This window comes from Anarrhichthys ocellatus, unplaced genomic scaffold (genome assembly GCF_004355925.1).
Source record: "Anarrhichthys ocellatus isolate YVR2014 unplaced genomic scaffold, GSC_Weel_1.0 scaffold587, whole genome shotgun sequence".
NCBI classification, from domain to species: domain Eukaryota; kingdom Metazoa; phylum Chordata; class Actinopteri; order Perciformes; family Anarhichadidae; genus Anarrhichthys; species Anarrhichthys ocellatus.
In genome coordinates, this window is record NW_022280561.1 from 1 (window position 1) to 16,370 (window position 16,370).

The window sequence follows — 16,370 nt, forward strand, 5'->3', positions numbered from 1 at the left end:
ACTTCGACTTTCTATCTCATAATTTCGACTATGGGAATATTTTTATTATCAAGTCTAACTTTAAATTATTATTCATTTTTTAATTTTTTTTAATTTTTTTATTCTGACGGATTCGCAGGCCACATAAAATGACGTGGCGGGCCGGATCCGGCCCACGGGCCGTATGTTTGACACCCCTGATCTAATGGCTCCTCTAAAGATGGACTGAGCTTCACTGAACTAAGTACCACTTTACTCCATAGTTCAGTTCATTCCTTTAATTTAGGCTGAACAATTAAAGGAGTGTATGTGTGTGTGAGAGGGAGCACAAAGAGAACATTGCTTTGAGATAAAATACCCATGTGGGTATATTTCTAATTGATAATCAATGTAACTCAGTGTTTTTTTATTATTTCTTTCATGAAACAACAATCTAATACTTCTTCGGTAATCAATACATTTACCATAATAGTCAACGGTGTTCATGAGCTGCCTTTGTGACTAAGACTCATCCCTTGTGCTCCTATACACCTGAAGTACCCTCTACCTGTCTGAATACAGGTGTGCAACAATCACTTTTCCTTCCTTGTTCTGTCAAGGAGAAATTGCCTGGACATGCAGCCCCATGCTTCACGTTTGGTAAACTTACAAGAGCAACCTTGCAGCGATGGCCTTCTGCAGTTGGTTACTCATCTGATCCATTGTTTTGCCGGTGGCCTTTAAATGCCCTTTTACCCTCTCGTAAAAGCCTCCTCAGCTGCTGCTTTCCAGACGTTGTTTACATCATAATTCAGGTGCTCAGTTGTTCCGCAAGTGATATTTTACAAATTGTAAACTTGTGTCTGACCTTTGTTGTTGAACAATTACAGTGTGGGATGTTGTTCCATGTCGGAACAAGTTTTTATTTAGCCTTGTTTCCTCTCTCTCCCTGTGTGCGAGGCTCTGGATTTGCCGAGCCTCCCTGATGTTTGTGATAGCGTCCATAATAGCTTCACACAGAACTCCCCCTACTATCTCTCTGGCTGTAGCAGAGCTGATATCACCACAACAATTAATTTCTCCGGCTTAGGGGTGATGAAAGCTCATGTTAAAAACTGTCTTTCTGGCTTTTTTTAAAAAAAAAGCTAATTTAACATGTTCATCATTTTGATGAGCATATTCTTACGTAAATACGAAGTCTATAGATGTGTCACTGGAGGGTGGGTGGACGAGAGGGAATGGGATGGAGGTAGAGTTGATTGAATGGGTTGTGAGGGGTTGACAGAAAAATAGACGATGGATATATTAATTAATGTATACAATAAACGATTGTCGGGGAGAAAGATGACATGGATGAAATAGGAATGGATGGATATATGACAGTGGTAAAGGAAGGAGTGGTGAAAGATCAGTGAGCTGAAGAGTCAATACATACTTAGTGATTATTATTACATAGTTACTCATTTTTCAATTGTTGTTAATGCATTACAGTGAAAGCATATGCCGATTTGTGAATATTATTGGATTTCTTTCTATTTATTAAAAGATCCTAATGTCAGCCTTGCTTGGCTCCAATACCTGCAAAGTCTGTCTATATCAGATCAGTGGATATACTCATGAGTAAGCTACCACTTGTAAGTAAAGCCAGTAGTCTGTGTTCATGGTCATCGTCATGTGGTAACTCTTTCCAGCCTGAGCAGCCAGTCACATGCAAAGAGTGGTGCTCAGGTAATGTGGTTGAACCAGAGAGAAATGCAGCGCTAATGAACTCGTACGTTTATTTTGAAGTTGCGTTAAAAGACATTTTCTGTATTCACTCAACATCTAACTGTAATTTGTGGAGAAAAATACCTTAAGATCTGGTTCTTTCGCTCATTTAGGCTACTTTGTGAAATGATTTACCTTTTCCCACTTGCCAGTGTATACTAGGTTGGGTAATGCCTCCTGGCTGATCTTGTTAAAGCTGCAAATGAAAGCTGTTCAGAGTAGAATCGGCATTTGATTCTCAGTGGGGTTGGTAGGAATAGTAATTTACTAGATGGTTCCTGTTGTCTGTTTTTAGTCAGATTTAATTTTGTGTATGTGAAATTGTAAAACCCTTGAAGACATAATGAGAAAATTGTCTCACATAATAAGTGCATTACTTTAAGGTGCAATGTGTAAGATTTAAAACATACTACAATTTAACTAACATTGTGAAGAGATGTGAAGAGGGTTTGAGTGTTAGACGACTATGTATTGTGTTACAGAGATATCTACTGAAATGAGCACTTTAACTGACTAGCAATGGCCCGTCCAGTCTTGTAATACCAATTGTACCATGAAAGGCAATAGTGAGTAACTGCAGCATCCAGCCGGCCCAAGTCCAACATGAGAGGACGAAGAAGTAGAGCTGCTTCGATGGCTTGTCAATAATACATCCGCGAGTTAAATCCAAAGTGGCAGAAATGAGAAAACGACTCACGCTTCGCCTTGTCCTCCTTGCCACCAGGAGGCTGCTTGCTGGGAGTAGAGTGTGCGGTAGCTCCAAGAAAGGGACCCCCAGTTAGCAGTGAGCAGCTCAAACTCAGCTCCAGGGGTCTGATCCTGGGGGACTGCCCCTACTCCCCGCTGGACCAGCAAACCTTCTGTTGCTGCAGTTGCACAGGCTAGACTTAGTGCTCCACCAGCCCAATGTGACTCCCGTAGCCGGGGTTTGTGCTGGCTGAGTTACAGTTTCTGGGCTCTACTGTAGATTGGTCGGATTTTGCATTTTCTTGCCTGTTAGTTTGTAGTTTGCTTTTTTTAATGTAACTGATTACTGTATATTTAGAATGTATGGACCCAGTAGTAGAGATGAAATGCTGCCCTTATCTCTTCGGAGCTGGTGGCTAGGCATTACACATTGCACCTTTTAATAGTTGTATTTGAAGCAGGCAGACTGACACTGTAAAGCTCTGACACTGACATTGAATCATGTACCTTCTCCCCATAAAAGTTTTACTCTCTGGAGATGTTGGTGTTAGTATATAAGCCTGAACTGTACACTTAATATATCACATGAATGTATTAGAATAAAACATGATGCACCAACTCTCTCATAGCCAAAGCATTTGTCTATGGAAGCAGGCTCCTTGGTTGTCCTGCTGGAAATTTGTTTCCGTTTAGCTGAAAACTATATGACCAGAAGAACATGCACAAACCCGAAAGCCATACGTAGTTCCACCACAAACTCAATCTTCTTTCTCTGTCTAGCTACCTCTCTCACACACACAGACTTACACACATTCACACAAACAAGCACACGCACTCCCAGCAGAGGGTGGAAAGGGAGTGAGTTGGATTAGTTTGTACACCAGTGAAAATTGGCCAAACAGTCCCAATTATGGGATAACTTGGGCTAACCTAATACACCACTGCAATTACCTGGCATCAGCCCTTTCACATATACACACACACACAGGCACGAGCAAACAAACACAGGCACACACAAATGCACACCTGCTGTGACAACAGAAGGTGCTGATCTAATACGGTTGTTCACTTAGAGAGAGGGGAAGAGCGATTGGTCCTCCTCTGTCTTCGAATCCTTTTGTCCTGTTCTCTCTGCTATTTGTTTTCTGTCATCCTCCTGATCCAAACACCGCAATCTTCGGTTTCTCCTAACTGTAGTCTCTCTCGTCTCTTAACCTCTCTCATCCTCACTCCTTTCCACTGTCCAAGCAGCACGTTTCTCTTTTAAAACAACTGTTCTGGTGTCCAATATATTCCCTCTTCTCCTTACATCTCTCACAAACTCATTTTTCTGTGACCCTCCAAGTTTCCATTCCTTAGTATACAGAAAGAAGGCTTGACTGAAGAGTATCCTTGTGACGCATGCTTTCATGTATGCATGCAGCTTTTTATTACATGCGAGTAAAATGTAAGCAGCTCGAATCTATTTAATGATTCTATGCCATGTTTACAAATCTACCCTCTCAATAAACTATAAGATGCACAAATCAAAAAGGTTTACATCGAGCGAGGTACTAACACTAGTGAGTTAGTTGCACCTCAAAGGGAACCTGGATTACCCACTTCTGTCTCATTGGCATCCACATTTATATGTAATGTCTCTGAATCAATGGGCTGCTCAACTCTGGATACTAATTCATGTAGGTCAGAGTTAAGTTCTCCATCAAAGCAAAGTTAAGTCAACTTTATGTTACGTTTACGGCATTTAGGGTACACTAAAATATAATAGTTGGTTTTATTTTCTTTACATTTGACTTAAATCTTGACAGACATCCGAGTTAACCGCACAGTGAAGCACTTACTGATACAACTCTTTCTGCATCTTCCTTATCTTCTTCTCCCCCTCTTTTTCTGTTTCCTCTCTTCCCCCTCTTTGTATTTGCGTGCATACCTGCATGTACCTGTGAGTATGTGTGTGTGTTTATATGTGTGCACATGCGTGTGTATCTCCTTAGTTGTAGTAGCAGTCTTCTAATTGCATAGCACTGTGTTGGACAGTTGGGGGAAGTGCTAGTGACAGTCTATTAAGGCAGGATATCCCTGTTGCCATTAGCAGCAGATTGCCCTGTGATTCTGTGGTCTCCACATTCACCCAGCATTCACAGGGGCCCACAGATACTACACAAATAATTTACAATAAAATGGTCACTCACAACAATATAATATAAATCAGTGATTTATTTATTTTTATGTTTTTTGCATTTTAAGTTGCTGGTAGTTGCAACTAGTAGTTGCTACTAGTCTCCAGTATTCTCACACTGGTTCACTGCTCTAGGTTAAATTGCTAATACATACATATATATAGTGCTGTAAAGTATGGCCTTTGCATTCAGCCAGTTTTTACACATATTAACACCATTTACAGGGTTCCTCCCTCTAGGTCAATGGGTTCTATGAGTAAAATATACTATTGTGTATGTATTCTATAGTCTGCAGATTGTCATACATGTTAGAATATGGTAGAAGCATATTCACTATGTTCAACAAATACAAGAGCTCCTTATGGTGCTATATACAGTATGGCATGTTTTCTCCATGATGCAGGTGGGTGATAGTTTGTGTTTTGGTTTCATTTGTTCCCTGTTTTGTGTATTTGGCAGCTGGTTAAAACATAAAAATGTGTTGCTGTCCAAATCTTCCCTTTCTGTTTTATTTTTTGGGAAATTAATTAAATCACCAACAAATGTCTTTCTATGTCGTCAAAAAGGATTTTACTACCTTAGAAAGAGAAGCCCTGAATTTGGATGCAGTTTTTTATTGCGTTGGGATCGTGTTAATTACATTAATAAATGGTCACCACAGAAATCCATCTGTTATCCACACCTTTTACGTTCTGAAAAATATCAGAAATCTGTTGTGTTTTATAGTTGTATATTTTTGTGTGAATGTCCATGTGTGTGTTTAGGCGGTGGCAGTGACAGTCCAGGGAGTCCCAGAGGGCGTGCAGCCTCCAGTGGTAACAGCTTTAAGCCCTTTCTCCCTCCATGTGAGCTGGTCTGAACCGACTCGTCCCAATGGAAACATTCAACAGTACCACCTGAACCAGACTGGTGTAGGAACCGTATTTACACACATCGATCAGCCCACAAATTACACTGTGACCGGTAAGATTCTCGTAGATTATCAAATGCCTCACTTTTCCTTTACTTTTCCTCTGTTCCTCAACACTCTCTCATTTTACTTTCTCGCCCTCTCTCCTGTCTCCTGTTTTCTTACCTCCTGACCTCAAACTCCAGATATTCTTCACTGCACTCCTTGCCTTTGTCATCTCTCTCTCTCTCTCCTCCCCTTTGTCTTTTTTCTTCTTTGTCATGTAAATATGTATGTATGCTGGTTTCTGGAAGCCATCTAAGGACTGAATTTACACCTGATTCCCACCACACTCTATCTGGCCCAGTCCCTTACACTGACACAAACACAGTCGCATGAACACACACAACAAGCGCATAAGCACACTCAAACATAGTAGTTGTGCGCACAAGCTCCATCTCACATAAAAACACACAAAACAAAAACTCAAAAATCAGTACAAAACAGCACAACAAAAGTTGTCACAGTGCTCTTACAAAACACTCAAAATACAGTGTGTAAGTGTTGGCTTGTTTTAATATTGTAGATATGTACACAAACATGGTGGTGTCAGGACTGTCTGATTTGTGGGTTTTATCAACCCTGTGTGTTGCTGGTCTGCTGCCATCAGTCACTACACACACACACACACACTTACACATGCAGACACACACAACTGCATGACGCATTGCAAAGCAAACGTGTGTTGTCTTTATAAAAACATTTTGGAGACACAACAGAGAAATGCAAATACAATATAATCATAAGATATGCTTACATACCTCTGGAATTTAAATAATTAAACTAACTTCAAATTTAAACATTTAAAGTGTTTAGAAGTTGATTTAATTTTTACATATTAAATGTTCACGTGTAATGTTCACGAGTCGAGTGACTGAATTTCAGTGGCATTTTCCCTTCACAGCTCTGCTCTCTGCTCTGTCTTGGACTCAGACCAGGCATCGGCTTTGCCAGTAGCCAATAGACTATTCCCATGGTGCTTGTGGTTGGCTTGTATGGTCAGGAGTTGTGTGCGCACAAGCATGTGTGTTTGTATGTGTAGGCATGAGGCAAAGCAAACAATGCCAAATAGAGATGGTAATGTGCTGTAATACTGTACCAGCCCCATGTGCCAGTGTAAGCAACCAGCATGCGTGTGTGAAATTCCCCTGTTCCCCAGTGAGACACTGGAAAACCCTGCGTATTCAGCCAAAACCACTACTGGGGGAGTTCCTCTCCCCCTCTTTATCTTTCTCTCTCTCTCTCTCTCGCTTGCGCGCTCTCTCTTTCACCCGCTCTTGTCTCTCCACATTGCAACTGTCTTTCTAACAACACATGTATTCATCAGTAATAGGTTCCTGTGTCTTAATGAATTGCAATGCTGTGTTTTACAATAACAAAAGTTTAAAAACATTTTATTGCCAGATTGATCCCAAACCAGTTCTGCATATCCGCTCAGAACAACCCTACTGTATATAAATTATTAAAGGCTTTGTTTTTTATTCACCTTCTTATCTGCTCTTTTTTCCTAATTCAGTTTGATTCGATAGAATAAATATACATTAATAATATTAAACTCACTTTCAACATGAACTGAACATTAGTGATATTGTGTTTTACGTCAAAATAATTGAGTTTGTTTAACGCTCATTTCTATGCAGACGTGCACATGCAGTGAAAATACAGACTCGAGTGTTCATCTTCATACTGTGTGTATGTGCTGGTTTTGTATTGAGAAACTGCTGTTAAATCATAGCTCTTGATGCAGTTTCATACTAACATGGGCACCTGCAGGTTGAACAAAAACAATACAGTAAAAAGTCAAACAGAGAGGTAGCGGTTGAGCCAGGGAGTGAAAGGTGCACAGAATGACCCTTTGTGAAATGGAGTGAAGGAGTGGGACAGATGAAAAGATGGATGGATGTATCTAAGTGTTTTCAGTGAAATATGAACAGAAATAATTGCTGTGCTACTCCCTCATCCTTAATGTTTAATACGCCATCATTCATCCTCTCCGCATCTCTCCGACGATTCTCACCGCTGTCAGAGACAGACGCTCAAAGAGCTCGCTCCCTCTCTCAAACCACAGAAACTGGAGAAATATTCTTTTTTTTTAGCTACAGAAATGTCGATTTTAAATTGAATCACTCTTGAAGTGTTGTAACTTATTTGATCTGATAAATATCTGATGGAGTATTTTCTATCAAAATCACTTTGGTCCCTGAGGCATTCATTTATTAAGAAAGGTTCATATAGATTACCTGTTGTAACAATGACTATTGTTTTATATTATGAAGCAATAGAAACACATGAGTACGTGGTGCTTTACGATAAAGATATAAAAAATACAGTGCCATGTACAACAATTACAAATTTTCAACAACAAAAATGATCTTTTAGACATTTGTTGTCTGCTTCACTCCAGAAAAAAAGTTTTACATCTCAAAAGCAATGGCACAAAAACCTCCTCTAACACAGCCTGTTATGAATGGTATTTAGTAGGGAAGAGGAGCTTCTATAAGCGCTGTAATCAATGTTAATGTTCCAAATAGTGTTGCTTGTAACTGGTTTGCATGGTTTGAATTAAAAATAAGCAGCTGCCTCTATGATGCCAGAAACTAAAATTGTAAAAACAAATGTGTGGCTTCTACTGTTTCCTGTTTATCAATGTTTTGCCTTAGGAAAAGCAAGAAATAGACTCTTATTAATAGCATTTTTAGCAGTTCTGAAAGTGGACACTTCATAGAAAGAATTAAGCACAACTGTACAAAGACACCCCATGTGAATCGATATTAAGTATTGCTATCATTAGCGCACAATGAATTATTGCCTGCAATTATATAGATTATGGCATTAATCATGTGTTTAATTGGTCGTTTGTGGGCTCATTATTAATTCAGAACAGCAGGGAATAGAGTATGTTCTTTTATTTATTAATGCGTTTCCCCCTTGCTCTGATTGGTCCGTGCTGTAGGTACAGGAATGTAGGCATGGGAAAAGGTTGACCGAAGAGAACTTTCCTTTTCATGTATCAATCCTGAATCTGTCTTTCATGAGAAGTGTCAACGTAACAATATGTGCAATGAGTCTTTCATCTAACTAGTTAACAAACACACCCTTTAACTTCATGACTTGTGCTTCTAACTTGGTGGGACTCAATGGGACGGCAGTAAAGAGTGATGTTTTCTGAGATAGATGTTAGTCTTAGGTGAGCGTTAACACAGTCAATATTTACTTCAAGCTAAGTTAATATATATGCAGCTCTATGTATTGGTTAAAAACTGGGAATGGGAGTGATGCATTCATGAATTACCTTTTTTCTTTTCAGTTAAAAAATGTAAGCTTTTCTATATTAACACAACAGTAAGCGAGCAAAGTAAGACCTTTGCAACACAATTAAAAGATGTTAGTGTAACAAAAAAAATTAGAGTTTTCCCAATAGACACATTTTTATCTCTCAACTTCCCGGCCTTGTCATCCATACTGAGATTTGGGAATGTGTGTGTGCAAGTTAAGTCTGTATGTGTGTTTCTCCAGTTGTGCACATGCACTCGTGTTTGTGAACATTGTGCATATTTTGCGTACATTTACTGTATTATAAGTTTCACCTGCATGTATAGATTTGCTGGCTTAGGGGATCTCTGTGTGTGTGAGTCTCTGTATGTGTGAGGGTGTAAGTGCGTGCGTGTGTGTGTGGGTGTGCGTGCTTGTGTGTGTGAACCTGATCTCATTGTTCCATCCCAGACGATCGCTGCATTAAGGAGCCTCAGACAGGAAGTCAAACTCTTAATTATTTAGGAGAGGTGTTATCAAAGCTCTCCTTTCCCTCTTCCCCCCCCCCCCCCTCTCTCTCTCTCTTATTTTTTTGTTGTTTTTTTTTTGCTTGTTCTTGATGCATCATCTGTTCTTTCTGTTTGTCATGCAAATAAAGCAGATTTAGTTCTTCATACTATTTGTTACTTTCTTTCTATTTTCCATTTCAGCCTTTCGTGTCTTTCTCAGCTGTCACATCTCACATTTCTTTCTCCTCATATTTTCCGACCTGGTTTTCGCATCTTCTTTCCATCTTCTCTTTCAATTCACCATCTCTCTCTTTCTCTCTCTCTCGCTCTCTCTCTCATGGTATTGCGGCCTGTGCCAATCATCCTATCATATTCTTTAATGTAAACAGGGAACGGCAACCTGTCAATAAAAGGCCGTTTTAAATCAGTTACTTTTACTGCAACAGACACACACACACTTCCACAACAACAGTCTCACAATCCTTGTTCTCTTTCTCACAAGCAGTCTTTCTCTCTTTTACTTTTTTAATTGAATGTAAGCTTCAACTCTTTACTCTGTCTTACTGCCAAAGTCACTCTCTGTGTCTCTCTCTGTCTTTCACAAACACACGTACACATGCACACACACACACACACACACACCTATCTCCACTGTGTCCAGCTCTCACTACGACAGTTACCGCCTTGTCTCACTCTGAGTTAGTGAGTCACAGGCTGCTCACATCAAAACGCCCTCCACCTGTTTTTCACTTCCCGGTGATCACTGTAGAAATGATTGAAGCTTCCTCTGTCTTTTCCATAATCAAGCACATAAGCACATGTGTGTATGCACTGGTAGGCGCACATACAGTGCAGGTAAACACAGACACACACGCACATCTCTTTCTATTGCACACGCACACACACGCACACACACACACACACACACACACACACACACACAATGGTAGACATGGTGTAATTTCTTCAGCAGACCAACACTGCCCTCTTCAGGCTGACTGTCAAAGGTAAATTTAAACGCACCAAGAAACATCAAAGGTGTTTGTGTGTGTTTGCATCCATCTGCACATGCACATTGAATGCGTAGTATGATTGTGTTTGTTTTGGTTTTGTATTTGAAGTATCATGAGACAGAGCGGTTGGAGAATGAGAGGATCTTAGTTTTTTGGCCTTGTAGTTATTTTAGTTTCTGACTGTTCGCTCCTTTCATAAAGGGCAGAACGGATAAATCTACTTTTACAGGCATGTTCTTTGCTTCCTGACCTGAATTTAGTAATTAATAGGCATGGGCAACACTTTAAAGCATTTTTAATATTATGTTTATGCACACAGATTCAACGTACTGTTCTAATTCTCACTACCTGTGAAGTCATTGTCACACGTCCTCCTTGCCCCGTAAAGTTGTCTACTTGGGTTCTGTGTCGAATATCATAATGCCGTTGTCTGTCAAATTTTCGGCCCCGTTCTGACTCCCGTAGTGTCATTCTATCTGTCCGTGTGTAAGAAAATGCAGTGCAGGGTTACTGCTTTATTCAGTGTTGCAATAAATGACATCACTTGCAGTGTAGATATCATTTACTATGCTGGAATGCACACACGCATATAAACACGCTTAGTTGCACAGTTAAATAGTGTAACAGAGCCTTACGCTTCAACCCTAGTACTTTTGTATGGCTGGCAGATTTCCTTTATTTAACCCAAACACAGGGCAACAATGTGAGAACATTTCCACACACACACACACACGCACGCACATTGATCAGAGGTTGTGTTAAGTGTGGCAGGCTGCGAGGCATGTTAAGCAGGCTAAGCAGTAGAAAGAGACGTGAGGAAACCGTGGTGAAGCACTCCGCTGTGCGCTAGATTGTGTGTGTGTGTGTGTCTGTCTGTGTGTGCGTGTGTGTGTGTGTGTTGGTGCACATGTTCTCTGCCGTATGTAGTCAACACAGGATGGATACCGATATGCATATATAGCAGCTGAGACACACAGTAGGGTGTCCCTCTCTGGCTGTCAGCGACCAAATATACTCAGCTGGAAGCATCAATAGATCATTTAGATTATTGGGGGACTTTTATTTAAAAAAATATTACTTTACACATAGTAAAATGGAGATTGTTTTTGTTTTACTATATTAGTGGTGTGATAATTGATATGTAATATTTGTGACATGAAATGATATCTTACATATAGTGGTTAAGAGTCCCGTACTGTTTATTTGCTCTGCTATACTAAACATAGAAGGAGAGCCCTTAAATAGCAGAAATTTCACTTTCATGTTTAGAAATAAAAAATGAAGTCTCTCTGTTGAACAGGATTATTATATGTATGTTATTATAAAACATTAAAGTAAGCATGACTTTTTCTCAATATTAAAACATATCTATGTAAGCTTTCAAAAATCATTAATGTAGTAAAATATGTATTAGTTCACTTAAGATAGTGCGGATTTAAATTACGAATTCAACACACTATATCATGCAATGCCTGTTTTTGCATTCATCCTTTTGAAATAGAGTCGTTTTGGTTCTTTCATTTCCCCTTCAATGTGATTTGTAAGCTGTTGTATGCTGTCAGCTAAGTGAATGACCATAAAACATCCCGTCAACCCCCATGACAACATTAAGGATTTGCATCCATCCATTAATCCCCAGCCATCCACCGTATATCAAGAACCGGGCAGAAAATATATCCCAAGGAGACAAAGGTTTTCAATCACCAGAAAGTGCTTTCAACTCAAGGATAACTTTGTTCAGGTTCATGTGGAATATTTTAGCAACTTCCAGTATTTAAATCATCCAATAAAAGGTTCAATATAACACCAAAAACAGATTTTCTGTGGTTGCAGTTAAAGGACCGCTATGTGATTTCTTTTAGACTGCGTAGCGGGTGCCTATAAATAAATCATGTCTGGACGCTGTAGCCTAAACGCATACCGAGGTATCATAATTATCATAGATCAAAAGCTGATGACATTACAGCGTTGGACCGGTCCTATCCCATGTCAGTTCCGCGGCTCCCCATCTTTACGTTGTTTCATTATTGAGTTATGGCATGCATAATTTAACACCGACAGATATGGATCCATCCGTTGAGAGAGTGTGGAAAGAACAGAGGGAGGGAGAGTGAAATGGATAGAGAGGGAGAGAGAAAACGGCTCGGAAGAGAGCTTGTGATACGGGCTGAGAAAGCTTTCCTCTCTCTTTTACTTTTTTTGCCAAGTTTTCATTTTGTCGTTTGTCTTCCCTCTTTTTCCCCTTATACAGTTTTGAAAAACTCATCTGGAGTTTATTGTAAAAAAATTAATTAAAAAAAATCTGGTAAATTTTTACCATAATTCCAATCCTTCGTGTGCTTCTAAGTGTAAGATTCATCTTTTGTAATCTTTGATTTATCATAAATGTCTACACGTCTGTGTGCTACAGGTTTGCAGCCGTACACAGAGTATAGTTATGTGCTGGTGGCCTGCACAGCTGTTGGATGTGGAGCCAGCTTACCTTCCACAGGACGCACGATGCAAGCCTCCCCTGCTGGTACACACACACACACACACACACACTAATGAATTCCTGGAGATCCTGTTAAACCTTTAAACCTTCAATGAAAATTTTAGGAAATTCGCTGTTTGACTTTTATGTGGTGACATTTATGTACAAATGAAGTTGTGAATGCGATTCCACAGGTCTTAAACATGTTTTGTACCTGTCAGATGTAAGATCCAGAATAATGTACAAAGGATTTGTGTATATATTTTTGCTTTTTGTTGACATACTGGCAAGAATATGTTACATTGTTCTAAATGTATATGGGATTATTATTATTAAGGCTTGTTTTAATTGAACCATATGATAACTTTTAAGATATTTTCATTTTGATAAATACTGAAATTCAACAATATCTCTTGCATTTTGTGAATACTTTCTACAACATGTACCTTTGTCTAAGTCCTCCTGACTTCATCTTTCAGTTTTTCTTTTCTCATTTTGCTCTCCGCTCCTCTAACTTCTCTTTTCTCCTCCCACTGCTTTCCTTTTGAGAATCCTCCCCCTCACTCACCCTTCTTTGGTCTCCCTATACCACATCTCTCTACCCTTAACCTCTCCCTCTCTCTCTCTCTCTCTCATCGTTAACTGCAGTGGAACGAAGCCTCATTTTGTAGACTGGCTAAAATGCTGTCATGCATTTTTATTTATTAAAGAACTTCAATCAGAAGGATTTTATCCTCTCTTCATGCACTTCTCATTTTTTCATGTTCTTTCTTGTCTCTTCCGCTCCACCACCTCTCCTCTCTTGTCTCCCTTGATGTTTTCCTTCCACATCTGTTTTCTTTTTTTCCCGTCTTCTTTGACATCTTGTTTCTCCTTCCATTGAAACATATTGCCTATTCTCTCCTCCAAGGTTTCAATATTTTTGCTATTTCTTTTCCATCTAAATATCAAATTATTTCCTTTTGTGCAGCCTATCAACCCCTTGTTATCCACATTTTGTCTCTTTTTACTCCTCTTTTTTATTGTTTTATATAAATTAATTATACTTCTTTTTAAGCTCCTCCTCCCCACCACCCCCCACACTTTTCCTTGTCTTAATGACCGCTATATCGTTTCATATAATCTAAACTGCATTAAACTGTGTGATTAGAATGAACATATCTGACACATGTTTGCGTTTATATATAAGTTAACATTTAATTTGAGTTTAATGTTAATGAAGCCCTCCTCCTAGACAGATTTTTAGACCATTTGTATTCCGTTTGATTCAAAATAATTCAATGACACGTTAGAACCACATTACGTCTGCCTGACCTCTGTTCTTTTCTTCTAATTGTTTCATTATAATCTCAGGACAAAACTTTGCCGTCTTCTCCACCATTGTAATAATTCAGTCATGCCTCAAAAAATCTGTATTCTCATATAAATAACTATTCTCAGTTTCAAATAAACAAAACAGTGCTTCAAACTGTCCTCGGTTAATTAAAAACAAGCTTTTAGATTTGCTGTTGTTCATTTTGATAACCAAAGTTCTTTGAGTACATGAGGTGATGCACTTTACGTTCAATTTGTTTGAAATAAAGGAAAAGGACTACATTTCAATGATAGGTGCCAGTTAATGTGGGGAAACACTCACTTCCACGTCTTCTCTCCCTCTTTGCTGCTCAGGTGTATGGTCAAGCCCCAGACATCTGATAATAAACACATCTGCGGTGGCGCTGTACTGGGATCAGCCATTCCAGCCTAATGGACACATCTCCCAGTACAGACTGAACAGAGACGGTCACACTATTTTTACTGGAGATCACCGTGACCAGAATTATACTGACACTGGACTCCTGCCAAACCGCAGGTAGAGAGCGATCACTCGCACACTTCACACACACACATGAATGTAAACGTATTTGAGAGTGTGCACATATGCAGAGTCAGACATGCATAAACACACTTCACTTGTAGCTTCAGAATTAATCATCCCTTTAATTCCAATATTTTCCCATTTGAGTGTATGTGTTTATATTGGGGTCATGTTTTCTCTTTTATCCATGTCTCTCTCTCAGGACTGCACTCTGTATATGTCTGTTTGTGTCATTTAATGAGCAAATATTTGACATGCCCATGACAGATGCAAACATTACCGCACGCACACACATTAAAACACAAATCAGATTTGGCTTTTGCTTACAGACAGCAGTGGAGCGGAGATTTTATTTATCTGTTTATTTTCATTTAACCTTTATTAATCCATGTCTTTTTTCTGAGATGGATTTTCTGTTTTAATTATGAGAGTGTAAAATGATACCCCCCTTTCCCTCTCTCCTGTCTCCCCCTTTCTCTCCTTGGCCTTCTCTCTCCAGAGACCATTTCTCCTTTCCCCAAATAGAATACTTGGGATAACACCCTGCAGTACTCCAATCCCCTCTCTCTGTGTGTGAAAGAGAAAGGAAGGAAGAAGAAGATAGGACTGTATGTGTGTGTGACGTTTCATTTTCCCTAATTCCAGATAGTCTGCCAGAAGGCATTCCCGTCTCGACCCTTCGCTTCTCATCACTTGTCTCGCTTCCGATTCACTTTTCTTTCCTCTCACCCTCCCATCCTTTCCCTCTTACCTCATTCCTCTCCTCCTTCCCTTCTTTTCCCAATTTAGCCCTGCACCAAGAATTACACAGGGAGCACCGGCCCCATTATCCAGACAGTCTTGTGTGTGTTTTTGCCAGGCGCGTGTGTGTGTACCCACGCATGCCTGTCTGTGTGCGCATGTGTCTGTGCGTGAGACTGCTCAAAGTGGCCATTGATTATTTATGACAATGTTGATTAGCTGTCACTTTGCTTCGGCAGCCCAGGAAGTGTCTAAGATGACGAGAGAATTAACCTATTCCCTCTGGCTGGCCCCGCAGGACACACACACGCACACACACACATCCACATCCAAACAGATGCAAATGCCCCTCTCACCCATTACCTACCACACACACACACCATTTTATTTTTGATATCCCAAGGCGGTGTTTATATTTAAGTAAATATCTTCCAGTGATGAAGTGTTTAAATTCATTCTCCCACTGAAACCTTATGCCATGATAGAAGTCTCCCTCTCCATCACACTCTGCTTCGCTCTCTTCCTCTCAGGATTTATGTCTCTTTCTGTCTCTCCTCTCCACAGTTGGTGTGTCTCAGTGAGGTGTATTTATTTATGTTTTTCTGTGTGTGTGTGTGTGTGTGTGTGTGTGTGTGTGTGTGTGTGTGTGTGTGTGTGTGTGTGTGTGTGTGTGTGTCTATGAAAGTAACATATGAGTAGTTTTAATACCTTTACCTGACTGCGTTCTAACTCACTGCAGAGGTGCTAATGGCCTCCTGTTTAAAACGCTCTGCACAGGAACAATAACCCAACACCACCGCCTATTAATACATGTGTACTGGACTTTATAGCAAATTAAAGGCTTTTAATGTTAAATGGTGGCCCACTTAGACAGCTAATGTAGGCTTTAGCACCAGCCAGCCACACGCTCTTAAAAGGGAAATCTATCTTATATATGAGAGAGAGAGAGAGAGAGAGAGAGAGAGAGAGAGAGAGAGAGAGAG

The 16,370-nt window shown here is 39.8% G+C and overlaps 1 protein-coding gene across 1 annotated transcript in view; it reads left to right on the forward strand.

Annotated features, from left to right (window-relative positions):
- The first annotated feature begins 4,989 nt into the window (after positions 1-4,989).
- The window catches only part of LOC116376766 (usherin-like), a 19,290-nt gene continuing 7,909 nt past the window's right edge, over positions 4,990-16,370 (forward strand). Inside the window, exons 1-4 of the mRNA XM_031838236.1 lie at positions 4,990-4,995; positions 5,357-5,555; positions 12,726-12,833; positions 14,457-14,640. Of these exons, the coding sequence (XP_031694096.1) occupies positions 4,990-4,995; positions 5,357-5,555; positions 12,726-12,833; positions 14,457-14,640 (497 nt within the window). The remainder of the gene's footprint in view (positions 4,996-5,356; positions 5,556-12,725; positions 12,834-14,456; positions 14,641-16,370) is intronic.